Below are 18,557 nucleotides of genomic sequence, written 5' to 3' on the forward strand. Positions count from 1 at the left end.
GGTTATTAAAGGAGTAAACGTTTTATTTGTGTCTCACTTGTTGTCCTCAGAGTGTCGATATGTCTGCTGCCAGCTGTCTGCTGACTGAAGATCAGTTCCTGTGCTCCATCTGTCTGGACGTGTTCACTCATCCAGTCACCATACCATGTGGACACAACTTCTGTAAAGCCTGCATCACTGACCACTGGAACGTTGATGCCCCGTCTAACTGTCCCAACTGTAACCAGGGTTTTAACACCAGACCTGAACTTCGGGTCAACACGTTTATCTCTGAGATGGCTGCTCAGTTCAGACTGTCAGCTCAGCAGAAAGCCAGCAGCAGCAGCTCAGAGCAACAAGCTGCCCAACCAGGAGAAGTTCCCTGTGACGTCTGCACTGGAACCAAAGTGAAGGCCCTCAAGTCCTGCCTGGTGTGTCTGGTCTCCTACTGTGAGGCTCATCTGGAGCCTCATCTGACTACGTCAGGTCTGAAGAGACATCAGCTGATGGACCCTGTGGAGAACCTGGAAGGCAGGATGTGTACAAAGCACGATAAACTGCTGGAGCTGTTCTGTAAGACCGACCAGATGTGTGTCTGCATGCTCTGCACTGTTTTAGACCACAAGAACCACGATGTTGTTCCTCTGAGAGAAGAATATGAAGGAAAGAAGGCCGAGCTGGGGAAGGCTGAGGCTGAAGTCCAGCAGATGATCCAGAAGAGATGCTGCTATACACACAAATTTCCCCCTGGGGATGAATAAAGTATATCTCTATCTATCTATTAGATGTTCTGATGACAGGTCAATATGTAACACACAAAGGGAGGGGGGGCAGCCTATTGCCATGGCGCTGGTGCTCTACTGCTGATTAATGTCGACCTGCATCCAGGAGTGATGGATGATGGCGGAGAGGGGACGAGGTCATGGTGGACATGGGTTTGTACTCTGATAAGAAGTCCCCCCACCACCCTCCACCGGGGACAGTCTCCAGACAACCCCCCCGTATTGAAAGGTCAGTAAACTGTGAGCAAAGGGGTCAGACATTAAACTGACAAACACACACAGAATATGTAGAGGACCAGAAATGTAGAGGACCAGTTGGCATAATATGTTATATTTAGCATTCTGTAGAGTTAGTGGTTTGTATTGATCGGCTGAATGGCAGATCTCAGATCAGGTTAAAGAAGTGTTTGTATTAGTGTGACAGCATTTTAATCCCGATGAAACAACGTTTCACACTTCAACGTCAACATTCGGAGCAGGCCTCGTGCTGACAGCCGGAGTGCCACTCCATCACCGCCAAACACTCGCTTACAGTACTGTGATATATCATTTTTCATGGCCTATCGCCCCCTGTCCTTCCCTCACCCCCTTTCACGTGGCGACAGCGCAGCATTCAGGGTTGTCCAAGGCGCGCTGCGTACGTCAGCGCTGACGGGTCATTTATTTCTGTTCTAAAGCTCTGACAGCAGGAAGGCGAGCAAACACATTCCCACAATGGGAACGGCCGACTTTCCTCTGAAATGTCCTCCAGGTGTGGGGGGTGGGGGGGGCAACAACGCATTTAATTTAACATTTAATAGGTTGTCATAACATGGCAGACGGTCTCCGTGGGAGTGATTGAAGAAACCATTACCCCCCCCCCCACACACACACACACACACACACTGTGGTGGTGTGTGTTGGGAGGAACTCATGAATGCTAAGTGTGTCTTTGAATGTAACAGCAGCGAGTCACACCTGCAGCAAGATTAACTGTCACCAGTCTGAATGCATTAGGTTCTGCTGCTTTTCAAAATAAAAGACACATACACATGTCTTGTGTATTTTATATAGTCATTCGCTAATATTATGGGCCCTATTCTAGGTCACATTTTAATATCCTATAACAACTGATATACAACATTATTATAGAATAGGTCAAAGTTATAAGACATATTTTTGTTCTGTTTATTAACTCAAATACAGACCGACTGCAGGTTTTAAAAAAAGACATTTACCGTGTGCTCATTCGGGCTACCGTAAGTCCCAGACTGTAAAGTTCCTCCGTGTATGAACCTTGAGTTAAAGTACTGAGTCACTCATGGACTGGGTTGGTGTATTTTAGTAACTGGCCAAAGTAAAGAAAAGACTAAATGCAACTTCAGTTAAAAAAAGAGAACATTCTTAGTGTATAATCCCCTGATCTTTTCTTAACCCCTTGACCCATGACCCCTGTGATTAGGTTACTTTTGTGGGTGGAAAATTGTTTTATTGATGCCGGCAGTTGGGATCCGACTACACCCCCACCCCTCACACGTCTCCACCCAATTAGCGCTGACCTCTGACAAGGTCGCCGGTTATGGATTGCTCCTGTATTTACTTAAGCCGATCATGAGCTCGGAAGATGAATTACGCCACAAACTCCATCGGACGGGCCGGCTGGATAATAATTTATAAGTTTTTGATTCATAAATGTAGAACACCGTGGAGTTATTAAGAGCAGGAGACGTGGAGGGGAATTATAAAGTGGAGGAACGAGGACAAGAGTCACTTACCTTCATCACTGGGCTCAGGGGATGAACTCAGATGTGTCCAGGTGAGCGTTCGGATGCTATCAGAGCTCACACACACTGAAACAAACTGAACAAATCAGAGACGGTCCTTAGTATTTAAACGCTTTTCTTTGTGTACCGTGGCGATTGGACCCCATCCCCATTTATCTTTCCCTCCATCACACTTTTGTTTTCCCACTTCGTATTTTATTCTATTTCAGAGTCAATTAAAAGTTTGTTGTAGTTTTTCTTCTAAAAAGTAGGTAAATTAAAAGACAATTTTAGAACTAAGCAGAACAGTTTTGACAATCAGTTTCTGCCCTGATAGAGCAGCGAGTCTGTGGAAGAAAGAATAAGCAGATGTTTAACTCCTCATCCCCCACCAAGCAGTGAACCCCCCATGTGAATCTCATCTTTTCACCACGTTTATGTTTGTGCCAGAAGCTCCTAAAAGGCATCGGCATCGGCATAGAGACAAGCTTTTCATTCACTCCCACACACCTACAGGCAGTTAAGAGCCACCAATGAACCCTGCATGTCTTTGGACTGAGGGAGGAAGCCACAGTACCTGGAGAAACCCACGCAGGGACGAAATGTAGCCACTCTACGTTTGGCAGCGCAATATATTGTTTACCGCTCACCGCCGGGGTCGCTGCAGTTGGAGCTACTTGTGTTGCGTCTATTGAAATAGAGTCATGGCTATAACTTTATAATATCAATTAAACCCACAAGTAACAATCTTTAAAAGGGAAAAACAACAGTTGAATAATTGTACATTTTTTAAATAAACCGCCGATGGCTACAGCTCGTTCGCTATGACAAGAAGAAGAAAGGTTTTTGTTTTCAAAAAATCCCACGTAAGTTAGATCAGAAAACAATTTGAAACAAAGTTTGTTGAGTGGCTGGTATTATCTCTGGTAGCAACACTAGCAGCCACAACAAGCTAAGACGCTAATGAGCTAACATGCTAACGAGCTGGCTAGTTGAAGAACTATTCAGGTAGCCGGCGGTCCTTTTCCTGCGTCAATGAATAAATGTGTTTACTCGAAAAAGAAATACCGGGATATACCGGGATATCGTCAGAATTATATATTATAAAATATCGCCATGTGAAATTTTGGCCATACTGCCCAGCCCTAATCAAAGTCAGATGTTGTTGATTAATTTGATACCATATGATTCAAGACTTAATTTTATTTACCCCTAAAACATACCAAACAGAGACCCCTTGATTATTCCATAGATTCTAAATGATGAAATATAAAACAAACTTATCAAATAAATGAATATGATAGTCAACATTAAAATAACAACATTATCCTAACCCGGGCAGTTTTTAGCTTACTGTACCGTAGCAGTATTAAAGAATTATCGTGCATGTATTCAGGTGATTTAATGGTGTTAAAGTAAGCTTTAGCTCATTTTAATTTTAATTATGAGAGTTAAAACTGAGTCTGTGCGCTGGTAATGCCCTGAAGACGTCCGTTGTCATTGTAAACATTGTTTTTTGCGGGGAATAAACATTGGTTAAAGGTTTACCAAAATCATCATCAATGCGGTCAACATATCCAGCAACCCAACTCTGGCCTTTCACAATAAGATATCCCACTTCAACACCTATAAATAGCACATTAAAAAATGTACATCATTGCCCCAGCATTGTCCCACCATCGACTGAGGGTTCTTACTACCTTCTCAAATTAAAGTACCTTTCTTGCAGTAGTTAGACATGTAAATATTATATATACTTTTGAGATTTGAGGCATAGATTCGTTGACATATAAGAATAAAAATTATTGACGTTTTCGAGGCAATCTGCAAAAAAAATACCAGAAATAGCAGCAAATTTCGTATGTCTAGGTTAGGGTAATACTAGCTTTCGCTGCCTAGGTTAAGACAACATTAGGTTAGATGTCTTACATTATCTATGAAAGAATCTCTGTAAAAAATCAAGAGTTTGTTCTACTCACTGTGATTGACAGCCAAATTTAATAAGAAAAAAAGTAATCTTTAATTCACCCCAGAAAATGAACCAGACTGAGATCCCTTAATTTGAAAATATCTTGAAGAACAAAATAAAATAAAATAAAACATAATTTGACACCAAGATAAGGATTTGTAGAATTCTTATTTGTGACTAAAGTCAGATGCAGTTATTATAATAAATCAAACTACATCAGATAATCCATCAGTAGTTTACAATATGTGTGTTGGAGGAGTAAAAACGAAACAAATCAAAGTCAAATATTTACAGATAAATAGAAAAAAAACACAGAAAGTGAAAAATCAATCACCTATATACTGAAAATGATCAATAATGTAGATTTGTTAAGAGATTCAGACATGAATGAATGAACATCAACAGTTTGTTCTACTCAGTGTGATTGACAGCAGAGATGATCAGAGGAGCAGAGTTTTTACCATTATAATTAATAAATGGACTAAAGAGAGGGTAGAGTTTCTCAGTGAAGCAGCAGTCAGTAAAGGAGTAGATCAGAGCTGCAGCACCAACGTCATAAAAGGAGACCAGACCCTCCTCATAATCCACAAACACCCCCACCTTCTCAGGCCGGGACTCCAGAGAGAGACGGACTGATGGGCCAGCCCAAGCAGAGTAACTATTCTCATTCCTCAACCATATCGTCCAGTAACCATTCTGAGGAGACGGTGAGATGTTTCCCTTCCTGTTGATGGACTCTCTCACCACTCCTAACCACCAGTCAGTCTTCCCTTTAACCTGAACCTCGTAGTAAAATCTACCTGAAGAGAAACTCTGCTTTCCTAAAACAACAGGATAACAATTAAATCTCTCTGGATTGTCTGGGAGATTCTTCTCTACAGCTCCATCTTTAACTTGTTTTTCACCATCAGACAGGATGAGTTGAGGATGTGCTGTATCAGGATCAAGTGTCACATCCACTGCAGACTGCTGGACTCTCTTCAGCTCGACCTCCAGCAGCTTCTTCATCTGTTTACTGAGCTTCTTCTCCAGCTGGTGCACAGCTCTCACCACAGTCCCCTCATATGAAGGTGCACTGACTCTGACTCCTGTCCAGTCCTTGGTGGGTGGAGCAGTGTTCAGGGTCCTGAAGCTCTGGAGGAGGTGGAGGTGGTCTTCAGAGTGTGAGAGCTGCTCCACCTCAGTGCTTCTCTTCTTCAGCTCAGAGATCTCCTGTTCCAGCTCGATGATGAAGCCTTCAGCCTGTTTCTGTTTCTTTCTCTGCTTCTCTTTGATGGTGTCGATGAGCTCCGCCTGGCTTCTCTCAACAGACTCCTTCAGAGCGCTGAAGACCAGGACACCTTCTGCTACCTCTCTGTCTGCTGCTTCCTCACTGAGCTCCACTGAGTGTTTGATCTCCTGAATCTTCAGCCGTCTCTTCTGGATCATCTGCTGGACTTCAGCCTCAGTCTTCCCCAGCTCGGCCTTCTTTCCTCCATATTCTTCTCCCAGAGGAACAACATCATGGTTCTTGTGGTCTAAAACAGTGCAGAGCATGCAGACACACATCTGGTCGGTCTTACAGAACAGCTCCAGCAGTTTATCGTGCTTCGTACACATCCTGCCTTCCAGGTTCTCCACAGGGTCCATCAGCTGATGTCTCTTCAGACCTGACGTAGTCAGATGAGGCTCCAGGTGAGCCTCACAGTAGGAGACCAGACACACCAGGCAGGACTTGAGGGCCTTCACTTTGGTTCCAGTGCAGACGTCACAGGGAACTTCTCCTGGTTGGGCAGCTTGTTGCTCGGAGCTGCTGCTGCTGGCTTTCTGTTGAGTTGACAGTCTGAACTGAGCAGCCATCTCAGAGATGAATGTGTTGACCTGCAGCTCAGGTCTGGTGTTAAAACCCTGGTTACAGTTAGGACAGTTAGACGGGGCATTAACGTTCCAGTGGTCAGTGATGCAGGCTTTACAGAAGTTGTGTCCACATGGTATGGTGACTGGATGAGTGAACACGTCCAGACAGATGGAGCACAGAAACTGATCTTCTGTCTGCAGACAGCTGGCAGCAGACATATCGACACTCTGAGGACAACAAGTGTGGAGAACTATGATTAGAACATCTAGTAGTAGTAGTAGTAGAACATCTTTGGTCTACAAGAGTCCGACTCTAAATACCATAGAAACCACATCAGTGCTGTTTGTATCGTCATGGAGACGATCCTCCGATTTCCAACCAACTAGTTACAGCCGGTTGGTTTTATATTCTCTAGATGTACATGTGGACATGGAGAGGTCACACAGTTTGTTCCTCTGCGTCCTAAAACCCTCCAAGTCCTGCTTCTTATAAACATCAAGAAGCATTATGAACATCAATGTAATAACAAACATTAATGACAAATAACACAACTACTGAACAGAGACTGTTCATCTGCTCCCTGATAAAAGAAACTTGTTTCTGCTGGAACCTAAACTGAAATATAATCTGCTTAAAAAATGGAAGAAGTTGCGATTAATGCATTTTGAATCGTTGCTCAGCGCTAGTTTTTATATTTAAAACCTCAATAACCGACGATGGCACTCAGCCAAACATTCACTCTGAGTGGAACTTCCTTTCAAGTTCAACCAGTTTTGAGGTATTTTGTTATTTATTCCAACCAGGAAACAGGTGTGTGAGTTAGCTGAAGCTAACGCTAGCTGTGACTGTTCAGTCTCACTTAAACTATCCAGAGTTCAGTCTCTGTGTTTGGTTTCTACCTCTGATGCTTTATCTAAAATAAGACATTTCTTATTATCCTTAATATTGTTCATGTGATAAAAGCAGACGTCCAACAGTCAGATTGTGGTCTGAACTAAACTGGGAGCAGATGTTTAGTTCATGTATCTAGTCTTTGTAGAGCAGCGTACTCACCAGAGTTTGTCAGAGATCCTGTTGTGTTGTTGATGAAAAGCTGCTGGATTCAGTTGTTTCTTTAGAGAGAAACAGAGAGACTCGTCTGGACTGCAGCTCTGCGTCACTCACACCAACTTTACTTTACCTTCGTCCTCCTCTCAGGGAGGGAGGGTGGAGGAAGTACTCAGCTCCTCCTCTGAAGTAGAAGTACTTGGATCACTAAAGACCAGTTTTGGGCAAGTTACTGACAATTGGTAATTAGTTACAGTTACTAGTTACTTCTTTTAAAGGTAATTGAATTACTTACCAGTTACTGTACATCAAAAGTAATTAGTTACTCTGGAAAGTAACTTTTAAGTTACTTTTAATGTCTTTTTTTAAATATAAAATAATATGAACAGTCAAACACAAAAACAAACAATAATTATACCTATTTGTTGTAATCAACAGGGCAACAGGCTTTCAAATCAAGCAGTCGCACAAAAGTCCCTTTTACTTAATACAAAATAGCTGTCTCACTCATTTGCCTGAAGGCAACTGACTCGACAGTTGACAGGATGCACGTCATCTTCAACATACCGAGCAATCAATGTATTCAGCTCTGCACGGCTTATCGACACACACTTTTGCATGTTTTCACGCGCACTCACGCCACACATCGTATTTCTCACGGCAAAAAAAACAAAATTGGTGTTACAATCCAGCGCTCCCCTTCCCCGGAGTACTGAGGCCTTCAAAATCGGGTCCCCAAACTCGCCCCTGTTTACTGTCTAGTTGGTCTGTCCCATTTTGTGTTGGTTTGTTCCATTTGTGTCTGCCTGTTGTGCACGCCCACTCATCCCCACACACCTGTGTCTGGTTCCCCATCAAAGCTGGTCTGTAAATATACCCCTTATCCCTCTGTGTTCCTTGCAAAGTCTTGTGTAGTTAAACATCACATTCTGAGCGTTATTTGGATCTCCTGTTTTGTACTCCCGTTAAAGACTCCTTGTTTGTTCCTGACCTCGTTGCCTCCTGCCTGATCCCTGTCTGTACCTTCGCCTATCTCCTTGCTCCTGGATTTCGACCCCCTGCCTGTCTACTGGATACCACTAAGCCTACTCCCTGTGTACTTGTTGTTCATTAAAACTGCGCTCTGCGCTTGGGCCTACTCCTGTCTCCTGTGATGCGTCCAGGGCTGTAGTGGAGGGTAAACGCACGTAAACGCCGTTTACGCACCTCTGGAATTTTGGAAATAGCGTTTACGCACCTATAAATAGCGTTTACGCACCTCAAAGTTCCCTGTGCCTTGTATTCTTCCGTTGGAATAATCCGAAATAAACTTGATGTAATTTTAAAACAGCTAAGACTACGTTTCCTATTGTTGAACATATAAACGCCGTAGTCTGAATCATGTTCATCTGCGCTGTATTACGGTCTGTGAGCATCCAATCAGTGCCTTGCGGCTGCAGCAGCGACCAATCAGGATCCAGGAGGTGTGTAAACAGACGGATCAGCCCACTGGTCCCCAACCTTTCTTACCTCACGGACCGGTTTCATGTCAGACAATATTTCGCGGACCGGTCGAGAAGGTCCGGCGGGGGGGTAGTAGTCATTGCGGGCGGAACGACTGACGGGGGGGGTAGTAGTCGCGCGCTCTAAAAGGACAAGAAAAACGCCTGGTGACGCGTAGATTAGAAAACAAGTCAGTTCTCAATGTGATAAAAAAAACATGCTGTATGGGCTATTTATGATGACATAGGTAGTACATGAGTGTTCCTTTAACTTATGTTGTCAGTGTAATTGACAGGCTGCTTAACTGGTTAACTCTTAAATTCAACATATTTTTTCAGGCAGTGATAGGACAGGTAATGATGCAGAGAACACAGGGAGAGGAGAAACACCAGGTCCAATAGAGAGAGGAGAAGCACAGAGGAGCCATGAACCCCAGAACGCGTGTTCTGTTCTTGTGTTGCGTTGCTTCGCATCGCGTCGAGGTCTGTATGATCACAAAAGTTTGAGTTTACCCACCTCTAATTTTACCACTACAGCACTGCTTTCATGCACTTAGTTTCCACCACACCGTTGAGTTTTATATTTTATTCACCTTTTCTGAACACTGGACCTGAACAGAAACCTTTTCATTCCTCCGATGACGGACTCTCAAACGTTGAGTTTCTCACCAAGTACTCGTATGTATGAATTGAGGCAAAGCAGACCGAGCAGAGGGGGCGGATCCCGAAGCTCAGATTGGATTTGCTATTATCCAGTGCAGGTTCTGCAGCCCATCAGCTACTTGGAGGGAGCAGCTGAGCGTACCTCAGGAACCGTTCACCCCGACCCGGAGCGGGAGGACCCTTTTTGTTTAAAGTTGGCCTAAGCGCCCTTTACCATGACTTTGTTATTAAAAATATCCCTTTTTGTTGTATGATTACTGCCTCTGAGCCTCCTCTTTTATCCCTGAATCTGGCCTTGACTTCCCCTGGGTTGCCACATTTGGGAGAACGTGGCCGTGGTGATCCGTTGCTAAAGGTTGAGGATAAAATAGGTACTGTGAGTGAGACCCAGAGTGCATTGCACGAGCATAGGCCACCCAAACCCAAACCCAGCGGGCCCAGAGCCGAAGAGCGTTACAGGACGCAATAACTACTCTGGGTCAACGTCTGGTTAAGCCAGAGAGGCCCACGCAACCCAGTAAAGTGCTCACCAAGCAGACTGGTGAGGATGACACGGAGGCCTACAGCGAGGCAGCGTTGAACCAAAGCAGAGTGGCCGGGTATACTGGCCCCTTTTTTAATGGGCGAAGCTCAAAAAGTCGCCGGCACCTTTCCCCCACCGACGTAAATAAGTTACTGTCAGTGATGAATCAGAAACTGTTCCGGCTTCCAGCCAACGAAACCTGGAGCCAAAGTATCAAACAATGGAACATTCCTAAATATATGAAGCCACTTGGATGAACGTTTGATGAGTTTATTGATTCAAATCAAAGCGCTCGAGTGTCAGGCGTTGTGTTTCATATCATATATGATATATGTAACTATCTGATCTGTTAGTGGACGTGTCTTCATAATAGTAATATTTGTTATGTTGGTGTTAATTCAGGTTTATGTCATTTCTATTGAGACTATTTCTTGTTTCATCCTTTCCTCTGGTTGTCTTTGGTTTGTACACTGGTCTCTGATCTGTGAAGGTGAGTGAACCCTTGAGAAGGTTTATTATGAAGTTTTATTGACACATTAACACCAAGACGACTTTAACCCTACAAAGCTCAGAGTCCACCTGATGTTTCTTCTCACTTCTTTCTAACGCTTTTCAGATAATTCAAACTAACTCTGCTTGAATCCTGTTAAGACCTTAGAGTCAGATATGAGTGGAAGCTATAATTCAACGCTCTGAAAAGTCATTTATTACATTTATTTTACAGGTCAGAGTTCATCATAATCTTTAAAAGGACCAAGGAATTCTGAAGATGTTTTTGTTATATCGATGAAGTAAATTAGGTTTTCTGCAGACACATGAGGGACAGAGAGGTGCACACTCGCTCACAGACGCACCACATCCTGAAACACTGTTTTTTAAACTGAGGAGTAAGTAATACATTACTTTTTCTAATAATTTGTGCTAACATTCATAATGTGTTTTATATCCAATAATAAGAAAATAAAACATAATTGGACATGAAGATAAGGATTCGTAGAATGCTTCTTATTTGTGACTAAAGTCAGATGCAGTTATTATAATAAATCAAACTACATCAGATAATCCATCAGTAGTCTAAAATATGTGTGTTGGAGGAGTAAAAAAGAGACAAATCAAAGTCAAACATTTACAGATAAATAGAAAAAACACACGGAAAGTGAAAAATCAATCACGTATATACTGAAAATGATCAATAATGTAGATTTGTTAAGTTATCTATGAAAGAATCTCTTAAGAACAAATGTTTGTTCTACTCAGTGTGATTGACAGCAGAGATGATCAGAGGAGCAGAGTCAAAAATATTATTTACAAACCTAATTAGCTTTGTATTGAAGGGTCTATTGAGACTAAAGTATGGGTAGAGTTTCTCAGTGAAGCAGCAGCCAGTAAAGGAGTAGATCAGAGCTGCAGCACCAACGTCATAAAAGGAGACCAGACCCTCCTCATAATCCACAAACACCCCCACCTTCTCAGGCCGGGGCTCCAGAGAGAGACTGACTGGAGGGTCAGCAAGAGCAGAGTAATTATTCTTATTCCACAACCGTATCGCCCAGTAACCATTCTGAGGAGACGCTGAGATGTTTCCCTTCCTGTTGATGGACTCTCTCACCACTCCTAAATCCCAGTCAGTCTTCCCTTTAACCTGAACCTCGTAGTAAAATCTACCTGAAGAGAAACTCTGCTTTCCTAAAACAACAGCACAACGATTAAATCTCTCTGGATTGTCTGGGAGATTCTTCTTTACATCTCCACGTTTAACTTGTTTTCCATCATCAGACAGGATGAGTTTAGGATGTGCTGTATCAGGATCAAGTGTCACATCCACTGCAGACTGCTGGACTCTCTTCAGCTCGACCTCCAGCAGCTTCTTCATCTGTTTACTGAGCTTCTTGTCTAGCTGATGCACAGCTCTCACCACAGTCCCCTCATATGAAGGTGCACTGACTCTGACTCCTGTCCAGTCCTTGGTGGGTGGAGCAGTGTTCAGGGTCCTGAAGCTCTGGAGGAGGTGGAGGTGGTCTTCAGAGCGTGAGAGCTGCTCCACCTCAGTGCTTCTCTTCTTCAGCTCAGAGATCTCCTGTTCCAGCTATTTGATGAAGCCTTCAGCCTGTTTCTGTGTCTGTCTCTGCTTCTCTTTGATGGTGTCGATGAGCTCCGCCTGGCTTCTCTCAACAGACTCCTTCAGAGCGCTGAAGACCAGGACACCTTCTGCTACCTCTCTGTCTGCTTCTTCCTCACTGAGCTCCACTGAGTGTTTGATCTCCTGAATCTTCAGTCGTCTCTTCTGGATCATCTGCTGGACTTCAGCCTCAGTCTTCCCCAGCTCGGCCTTCTTTCCTTCATATTCTTCTCTCAGAGGAACAACATCATGGTTCTTGTGGTCTAAAACAGTGCAGAGCATGCAGACACACATCTGGTCGGTCTTACAGAACAGCTCTAGCAGTTTATCGTGCTTCGTACACATCCTGCCTTCCAGGTTCTCCACAGGGTCCATCAGCTGATGTTTCTTGAGGGCCTTCACTTTGGTTCCAGTGCAGACGTCACAGGGAACTTCTCCTGGTTGGGCAGCTTGTTGCTCTGAGCTGCTGCTGCTGGCTTTCTGTTGAGCTGACAGTCTGAACTGAGCAGCCATCTCAGAGATGAACGTGTTGACCTGCAGCTCAGGTCTGGTGTTAAAACCCTGGTTACAGTTGGGACAGTTAGGCGGGGCATTAACGTTCCAGTGGTCAGTGATGCAGGCTTTACAGAAGTTGTGTCCACATGGTATGGTGACTGGATGAGTGAACACGGCCAGACAGATGGAGCACAGGAACTGATCTTCAGTCAGCAGACGGCTGGCAGCAGACATATCGACACTCTGAGGACAACAAGTGTGGAGAAACAAGACTGTTAATTATTTGTTTAATAAAATTAAACTTGATTTGTACAATAAAAGGAGCATAATTCTGAATTATGTTAATGAATTTGGTGCAGTGAAGGAGAGTTATTGACATACAGATTTTTTATATTTTGTATTTCTTCTTGCGATATGATATGAATACACTCAAAATAGTTTAAAAACAAGTTTTCTCTAAACGGCCGTTGGTATATATATATATATATTTCAATCAAATATTTCGATCAAATATATATACATATATATTTGATTTCAAATACGCAAAATGATCTCTCAATTACTGTCACAGCGAGCACTAAACATAATAATAATAATAATATTGTACAGTAGTTAATTATGTTATTACATTTTTTTAAACAATTTTAAAGTGGACTTTTACATGAAATAGAATTAACACATTTTTGATTTACTGTTAAATACATAGGCAGTATTTTACTTTATTTTTTGTTTCATAGCAGCATCTGGGGGACTGGAGCCGAATAAAAATCACACCCATTTGAAGAAAGACCTTTAGTGTGAAAGAGTCAGACCCGAGTGGAACTTCCTGTCTGTGTGCAGCTGAGGTCTGAAGTCTGTTGTGTTACGTATCGTAGGATATTAGAAATAATCTGACGACCCGGTTCATAAATTAATAAAATGCTATTATGATATTGATATTGACTGAGAGATATTCGAAATCCAAGATACAATGGACGCAGCATTCAGTGTAATACCTCTGTCACAAGCAGACGTTCCCCGTCTCCGGAATACTAAAGTCCGAAGCTCGGGATCTCAGTCACCCCTCTGTCGCACGTGACAATGGTTTGTGCCACTCAGGATCAGCCCACTGAGCGGGCACGGCCACTCCCACCAACGCACCTGTGGCTCGTTCCTCATCAGGAGAGGTTGGGCATTTAAGCTGCCGAAGCCTCAGAAGCCGGTGCGAAGTCTCGTGCATGTTACCATCACATTCTGAGCGTTCTCTTGATATCCTGTTTCTGTCTACCTGTTATTTGACCTCTCCTTTGTCCCAGACCTCGTTCACGCCTGCCTGACCCTCGACGGTACCTCTGCCTACCTCCGCGCTCCCGGCTTTCGACCCCTGCCTGTTCACCGGACCCTGCCACGCCTGATCCTTGTCTGTACCCCGCTAATAAAACTGCGCTCTGCGCTTGAGTTCACTCTGGTCTCTTGTGGTGCGTTACAGAAGACTTCGCCCCAACCAGACTCCGCAGAGGCGCAGCGTTTCCATCGCCTGTGGAAACGTCCGACCCGGATCAGCAGACTGAAGGAGACCTCAGTATGCCTCAGGTCATTGAGCATCTCGCCGCGGTCCAGACCAAGCAGGGCCAACGACTCGGCCAAATCGGGGAAGCCTTAAACACCCTAGCAGCAGCTCTTCAGGAGCTCAAGCAGCACGCGGAGCATACGTCCGCGCGGGCGGCCGCCCTTACTGCTTCAGCCGGAGTTTCTGCTGCCATGGAAAACCCCACACCGGCTATACCGCAGTCAGCACCTCATCTAGCGCCACCTCAGCGTTATGACGGTAGCCCCGAGTCCTGCAGAGGTTTCCTGACCCAGTGCTCCCTGGTGTTTGAATTACAGGCTCCACTGTTTATTTCAGGTCGCGCTAGGGTGGCCTTTATTATCTCTAGGCTCACAGGGAGAGCTTTAGAGTGGGCCACTGCAGTGTGGGGCCAACAGGACCCTGTCTGTTCAGACCATAAGAGGTTCATGCAACAGCTAAGACAGGTGTTTGATCACCCCTATAGTGTGCAGGAGGCTGCCAGCCGCCTCTTGAAGCTGCGCCAGGGACAACGGGCGGTGGCTGATTTTGCTATAGACTTCAGGACCCTGGCGACAGAGAGCAGATGGGAGGAGTCTGCTCTGATGACCACCTTCTATCATAGCCTTGGTGACTCTCTTAAGGACGAACTGGTGAACAGGGACTGGGGTAATACCCTTGAGGACCTCATCAGTCTGGCTGCTCAACTCGACCGTCGCAGGAGAGAGAGACAGCAGGAAAAGAGCTCCAGGAGCGGGGAGGGTCATCATTCCAGGGGCCTTCCACACTCCACCTCCGCGGTTGCTCCTGGTTCGGAGGGAGAGCCAATGCAACTCGGGGGGACTCGACTGTCTCCAGAGGAGCGCGAGCGACGGAGGGTTGAGGGTTTATGCTTCTACTGCGGGAGGACTGGACACTACCGGAACACCTGCCCGCATCGGGGAACCAGAGGTCAACCACTGACGGTGAGCACGCTTCTCTGCCCCAACATTTCCTCGCACCAATGTCTGTTGTCGGTCACTATCATCGGGGGTAAGGGGCGAGTAACCGTTCCAGCATTAGTAGACTCAGGGTCTGCAGGGAATTTCATTAGTCGACGTCTAGTGCAACATCTTCAACTAGCTACGTCGCCCTGCTCTCCGCCGCTCCCGATTACGACCATTAACAATCAGCCTCTCGGGTCAGGTCTCATCTCGCAGGCTACAGTCCCGGTTACCCTGGTCGTGGGTGTTTTGCACTCTGAAAGACTATCTTTGCTAGTTATTGACGACATAACGAATGAAGTTATCTTAGGCTTGCCATGGCTGGCATTCCACGAACCACAGATTGCCTGGACCAATAATGAACTGCTCCGTTGGAGCGACAAGTGTGCCTCCCAGTGCCTGGTTAAACCCATTAGAGCAGCCACCATCAGGAGCCCAGCCGCCGCGGCCCCACCAGGGGCCCCCTCTGTCTACCTGGATCTCGCAGCGGTATTCAGCAAGACGAGCGCCGAATGCTTGCCACCACACAGACCAGGGGACTGTGCCATAGACCTGATGTCAGGAGCTACTCTACCCCGAGGTAGGATCTTCCCCCTATCTTTGCCAGAATCACAGGCCATGGAGAATTATGTGGAAGAGGCTTTCGCCAAGGGTTTCATTTGCCCCTCCACATCACCCGCAGCGTCGAGCTTCTTCTTTGTGAAGAAGAAGGATGGCGGGCTTCGACCATGTATTGATTATAGGGGGTTGAACGCCACCACCATTAAGTACCGATACCCCCTGCCGTTGGTGCCTGCGGCTGTAGAACAACTACGAGAGGCCCAGGTATATACCAAACTCGATCTCCGCAGCGCCTATAACCTTATTCGCATCAGGGACGGTGACGAATGGAAAACTGCATTTCACACGGCAACGGGGCATTACGAGTATCTGGTGATGCCTTTTGGGTTAGCCAACGCCCCGTCCGTGTTCCAAGCGTTCGTCAACGAGGTGCTCCGGGAATACATAGGAAAATGTGTAATCGTGTACATTGATGACATCTTGGTCTACTCAACAGATCTGGAGAAGCATGTTGCGCATGTACGCCAAGTCCTCGAGAAACTGCTGGAGAACCACCTTTATGTCAAGTTGGAGAAATGCGAGTTCCATAAGACCCAGGTACAATTTCTGGGGTACGTAATTTCCTCCCAGGGGGTCCAGATGGACAAGGATAAGATCAAGGCAGTAGTGGACTGGCAGGGGCCCCGGACCGTTAAGGAGCTCCAGCGCTTTCTGGGCTTCGCAAACTTTTACAGGCGTTTCATTCGCAACTTCAGTTCAGTGGCTGCACCGCTAACGTCTCTTTTAAAGGGGTCTCCCAAGAAACTCGTCTGGAATGAGGCTGCCGCCCGGGCCTTTAGAGAGCTGAAGGACAGATTCACCTCAGCACCTGTCCTCAAGCACCCGGACCCGAACCTCCCCTTTGTGGTGGAGGTGGATACCTCGGAAACAGGAGTAGGAGGCATCCTCTCTCAGCGCCATGGTAAGCCCGCTAAACTACACCCATGTGCGTTCTTTTCGCGCAAATTGACCTCGGCGGAGAGGAATTACGACGTGGGAAATCGCGAACTCTTTAGAGAGAAACAGACTCGTCTGGACTGCAGCTCTGCGTCACTCACACCAACTTTACTTTACCTTCCTCCTCTCAGGGAGGGAGGGTGGAGGAGGTACTCAGCTCCTCCTCTGAAGTAGAAGCACTTGGTCCACGTTCGTAGGATCTCGGCCCCTGTGAGGACCTTCTATCTCTATAAAGCTTTGTGACCATGTGTTTCCAGCTGATCCTAGAGGCTTTTCAAAGGGTTTATTTATATGAGGTGAGAATATTTAGCATGTAAGAAACATATTCACTCTGAGAAACTGACTCACTCCAGGTGACAGGAGACAATAATAATCTAAATTCTATCAAGGATTTAGAGATACTACATGTCTCCGTGGACACAAACCACCAGGACGGGGGTCACCTCGAGCATTTTTGGCCATACCCATTCAAATTCCTCAAGATCAGTGAATAATTTGATACTAATATGAATCAATACTTTGTGTCATTTACCCCTAAAAACATACCAGACAGAGACGTTAAATCACCTGAATACATTATACAATCATTTTTATCAATAGTTTTACTGGGTAGTTAGCTAAAAACTGTCCTGGTCAGGACACCCTGACATTAACCATCCAGTTATAGTTATTATTGATAAAAATGATTGTATAATGTATTCAGGTGATTTAACGGTCTCTGTCTGGTATGTTTTTAGGGGTAAATGACACAAAGTGTTGATTGACAAATGATTGTGTACTGTATTCAGGTGATTTAATGGTGTTAAAGTGTAAGTATTGAGTCTTTGAACTCCTCTCAGTATTTATCGCTCGTGTTTGAGGCTCTCTCCACTGGCTACGGTGGCTGCCCGCATCCACTTCAAACCATTGGTGCTCACGTACCATGATGTGAATGGATCGGGTCCAGTCTACATCCAGGACGTGGTCAAACCCGACATCCCGACCCGTTTTCCTGTTCCCTCTAAAGTTCCCTTTTTCTCGTGCCATCGTCCTCCACCGCTTCCTGTTTTGAATCGGTTAACCTTCCTGGTTGGAGGGGGTCGTGGGGGGGGGGCGTGCCGCGGCGGGGTCCTGCTCTGCAGATTAGCCGCTGACGCATTTATCAAGGGATGACAAATGAGCTGTCCTTCCAGATGCCTGATTACTTGACCTTGTATTCCAAAGGAGCTGGGCGGCTGGCAGGTTTTGGTTGGAGGGGGGGGTCGGGTGGTACTAAGTGGTGCCAGTCCGGTATTCGGCAGCTCGATGTGAGGGGGGGGGGGCGCCTGGATGCAACGCCTCCACGGTCGACGTGAACATGAATTAAGAAAGTAGTTATTAAGATTGGCCGGCGCTGAGGCGAGGGTAATTGAAAATTCTCCTTTCACCGAGAAACCAGCAGCGACGCGGCACATCGGTTTCTATTTGAGGCCGGGGGGCTGATGAGTATCACACATTAAAGCCTGGGGGGGGGGCATTGTCCTTTCAGAGGCCTCTGATTTGAGACCATTACACGAGTGGGGCCGCGTCGCCTCCTCAATGCGGCAACTCTTCTTTTCTTATTTCCTTCAGCCAGGCAGCAGATTGTCGTTTAATGCTCTGATTGTGTGTGTGTGTGTGTGTGTGTGTGTGTGTGTGTGTGTGTGTCTTCTCACAGGCCACAGATTGTGATTCATTAAAGTCCCCATCCTGACGTTCAGGCCGCTGAACATCAACTCGCATACTGAACCTGCACAACTTGTAGACACCTCGACTCGAAAAGTTACCAAATCTGTTGGTACCAACAGGAAACAGAAAGATAAAAACTTCTGTTTGT

General features: G+C 45.6%; 4 protein-coding genes and 1 long non-coding RNA gene across 5 annotated transcripts; 2 read left to right on the forward strand and 3 right to left on the reverse strand.

The window, feature by feature from the left end:
* Positions 1–740, forward strand: LOC120809199 (E3 ubiquitin/ISG15 ligase TRIM25-like). Its single transcript, XM_040162848.2, has one exon. The coding sequence runs from the start codon at positions 60–62 to the stop codon at positions 738–740; it is 681 nt and encodes a 226-aa protein (XP_040018782.2). The 5' UTR covers positions 1–59.
* Positions 741–3,688: 2,948 nt separating this feature from the next.
* Positions 3,689–7,505, reverse strand: LOC120809801 (E3 ubiquitin-protein ligase TRIM21-like). Its single transcript, XM_040163886.2, has 2 exons — positions 7,363–7,505; positions 3,689–6,536 (listed from the first exon to the last, which is right to left on the reverse strand). The coding sequence occupies exon 2, from the start codon at positions 6,525–6,527 to the stop codon at positions 4,884–4,886; it is 1,644 nt and encodes a 547-aa protein (XP_040019820.2). The 5' UTR covers positions 6,528–6,536; positions 7,363–7,505; the 3' UTR covers positions 3,689–4,883.
* Positions 7,506–10,705: 3,200 nt separating this feature from the next.
* Positions 10,706–11,896, reverse strand: LOC144383616 (nuclear factor 7, ovary-like). Its single transcript, XM_078081891.1, has one exon. It carries the CDS (start codon positions 11,894–11,896, stop codon positions 11,273–11,275), a length of 624 nt encoding a protein of 207 aa, XP_077938017.1. The 3' UTR covers positions 10,706–11,272.
* LOC120809803 (E3 ubiquitin/ISG15 ligase TRIM25) lies at positions 10,706–12,917 on the reverse strand. The gene has a single exon (XM_078081890.1). It carries the CDS (start codon positions 12,869–12,871, stop codon positions 12,110–12,112), a length of 762 nt encoding a protein of 253 aa, XP_077938016.1. The 5' UTR covers positions 12,872–12,917; the 3' UTR covers positions 10,706–12,109.
* Positions 12,918–13,635: 718 nt separating this feature from the next.
* Positions 13,636–14,079, forward strand: LOC144383643 (uncharacterized). The gene is made up of 2 exons (XR_013451060.1): positions 13,636–13,838; positions 13,933–14,079. It is a non-coding gene; the product is annotated as an uncharacterized LOC144383643 (long non-coding RNA).
* Positions 14,080–18,557: the final 4,478 nt, after the last annotated feature.

This window comes from Gasterosteus aculeatus, chromosome X (assembly GCF_964276395.1).
Source record: "Gasterosteus aculeatus chromosome X, fGasAcu3.hap1.1, whole genome shotgun sequence".
Classification (NCBI taxonomy): Eukaryota; Metazoa; Chordata; class Actinopteri; order Perciformes; family Gasterosteidae; genus Gasterosteus; species Gasterosteus aculeatus.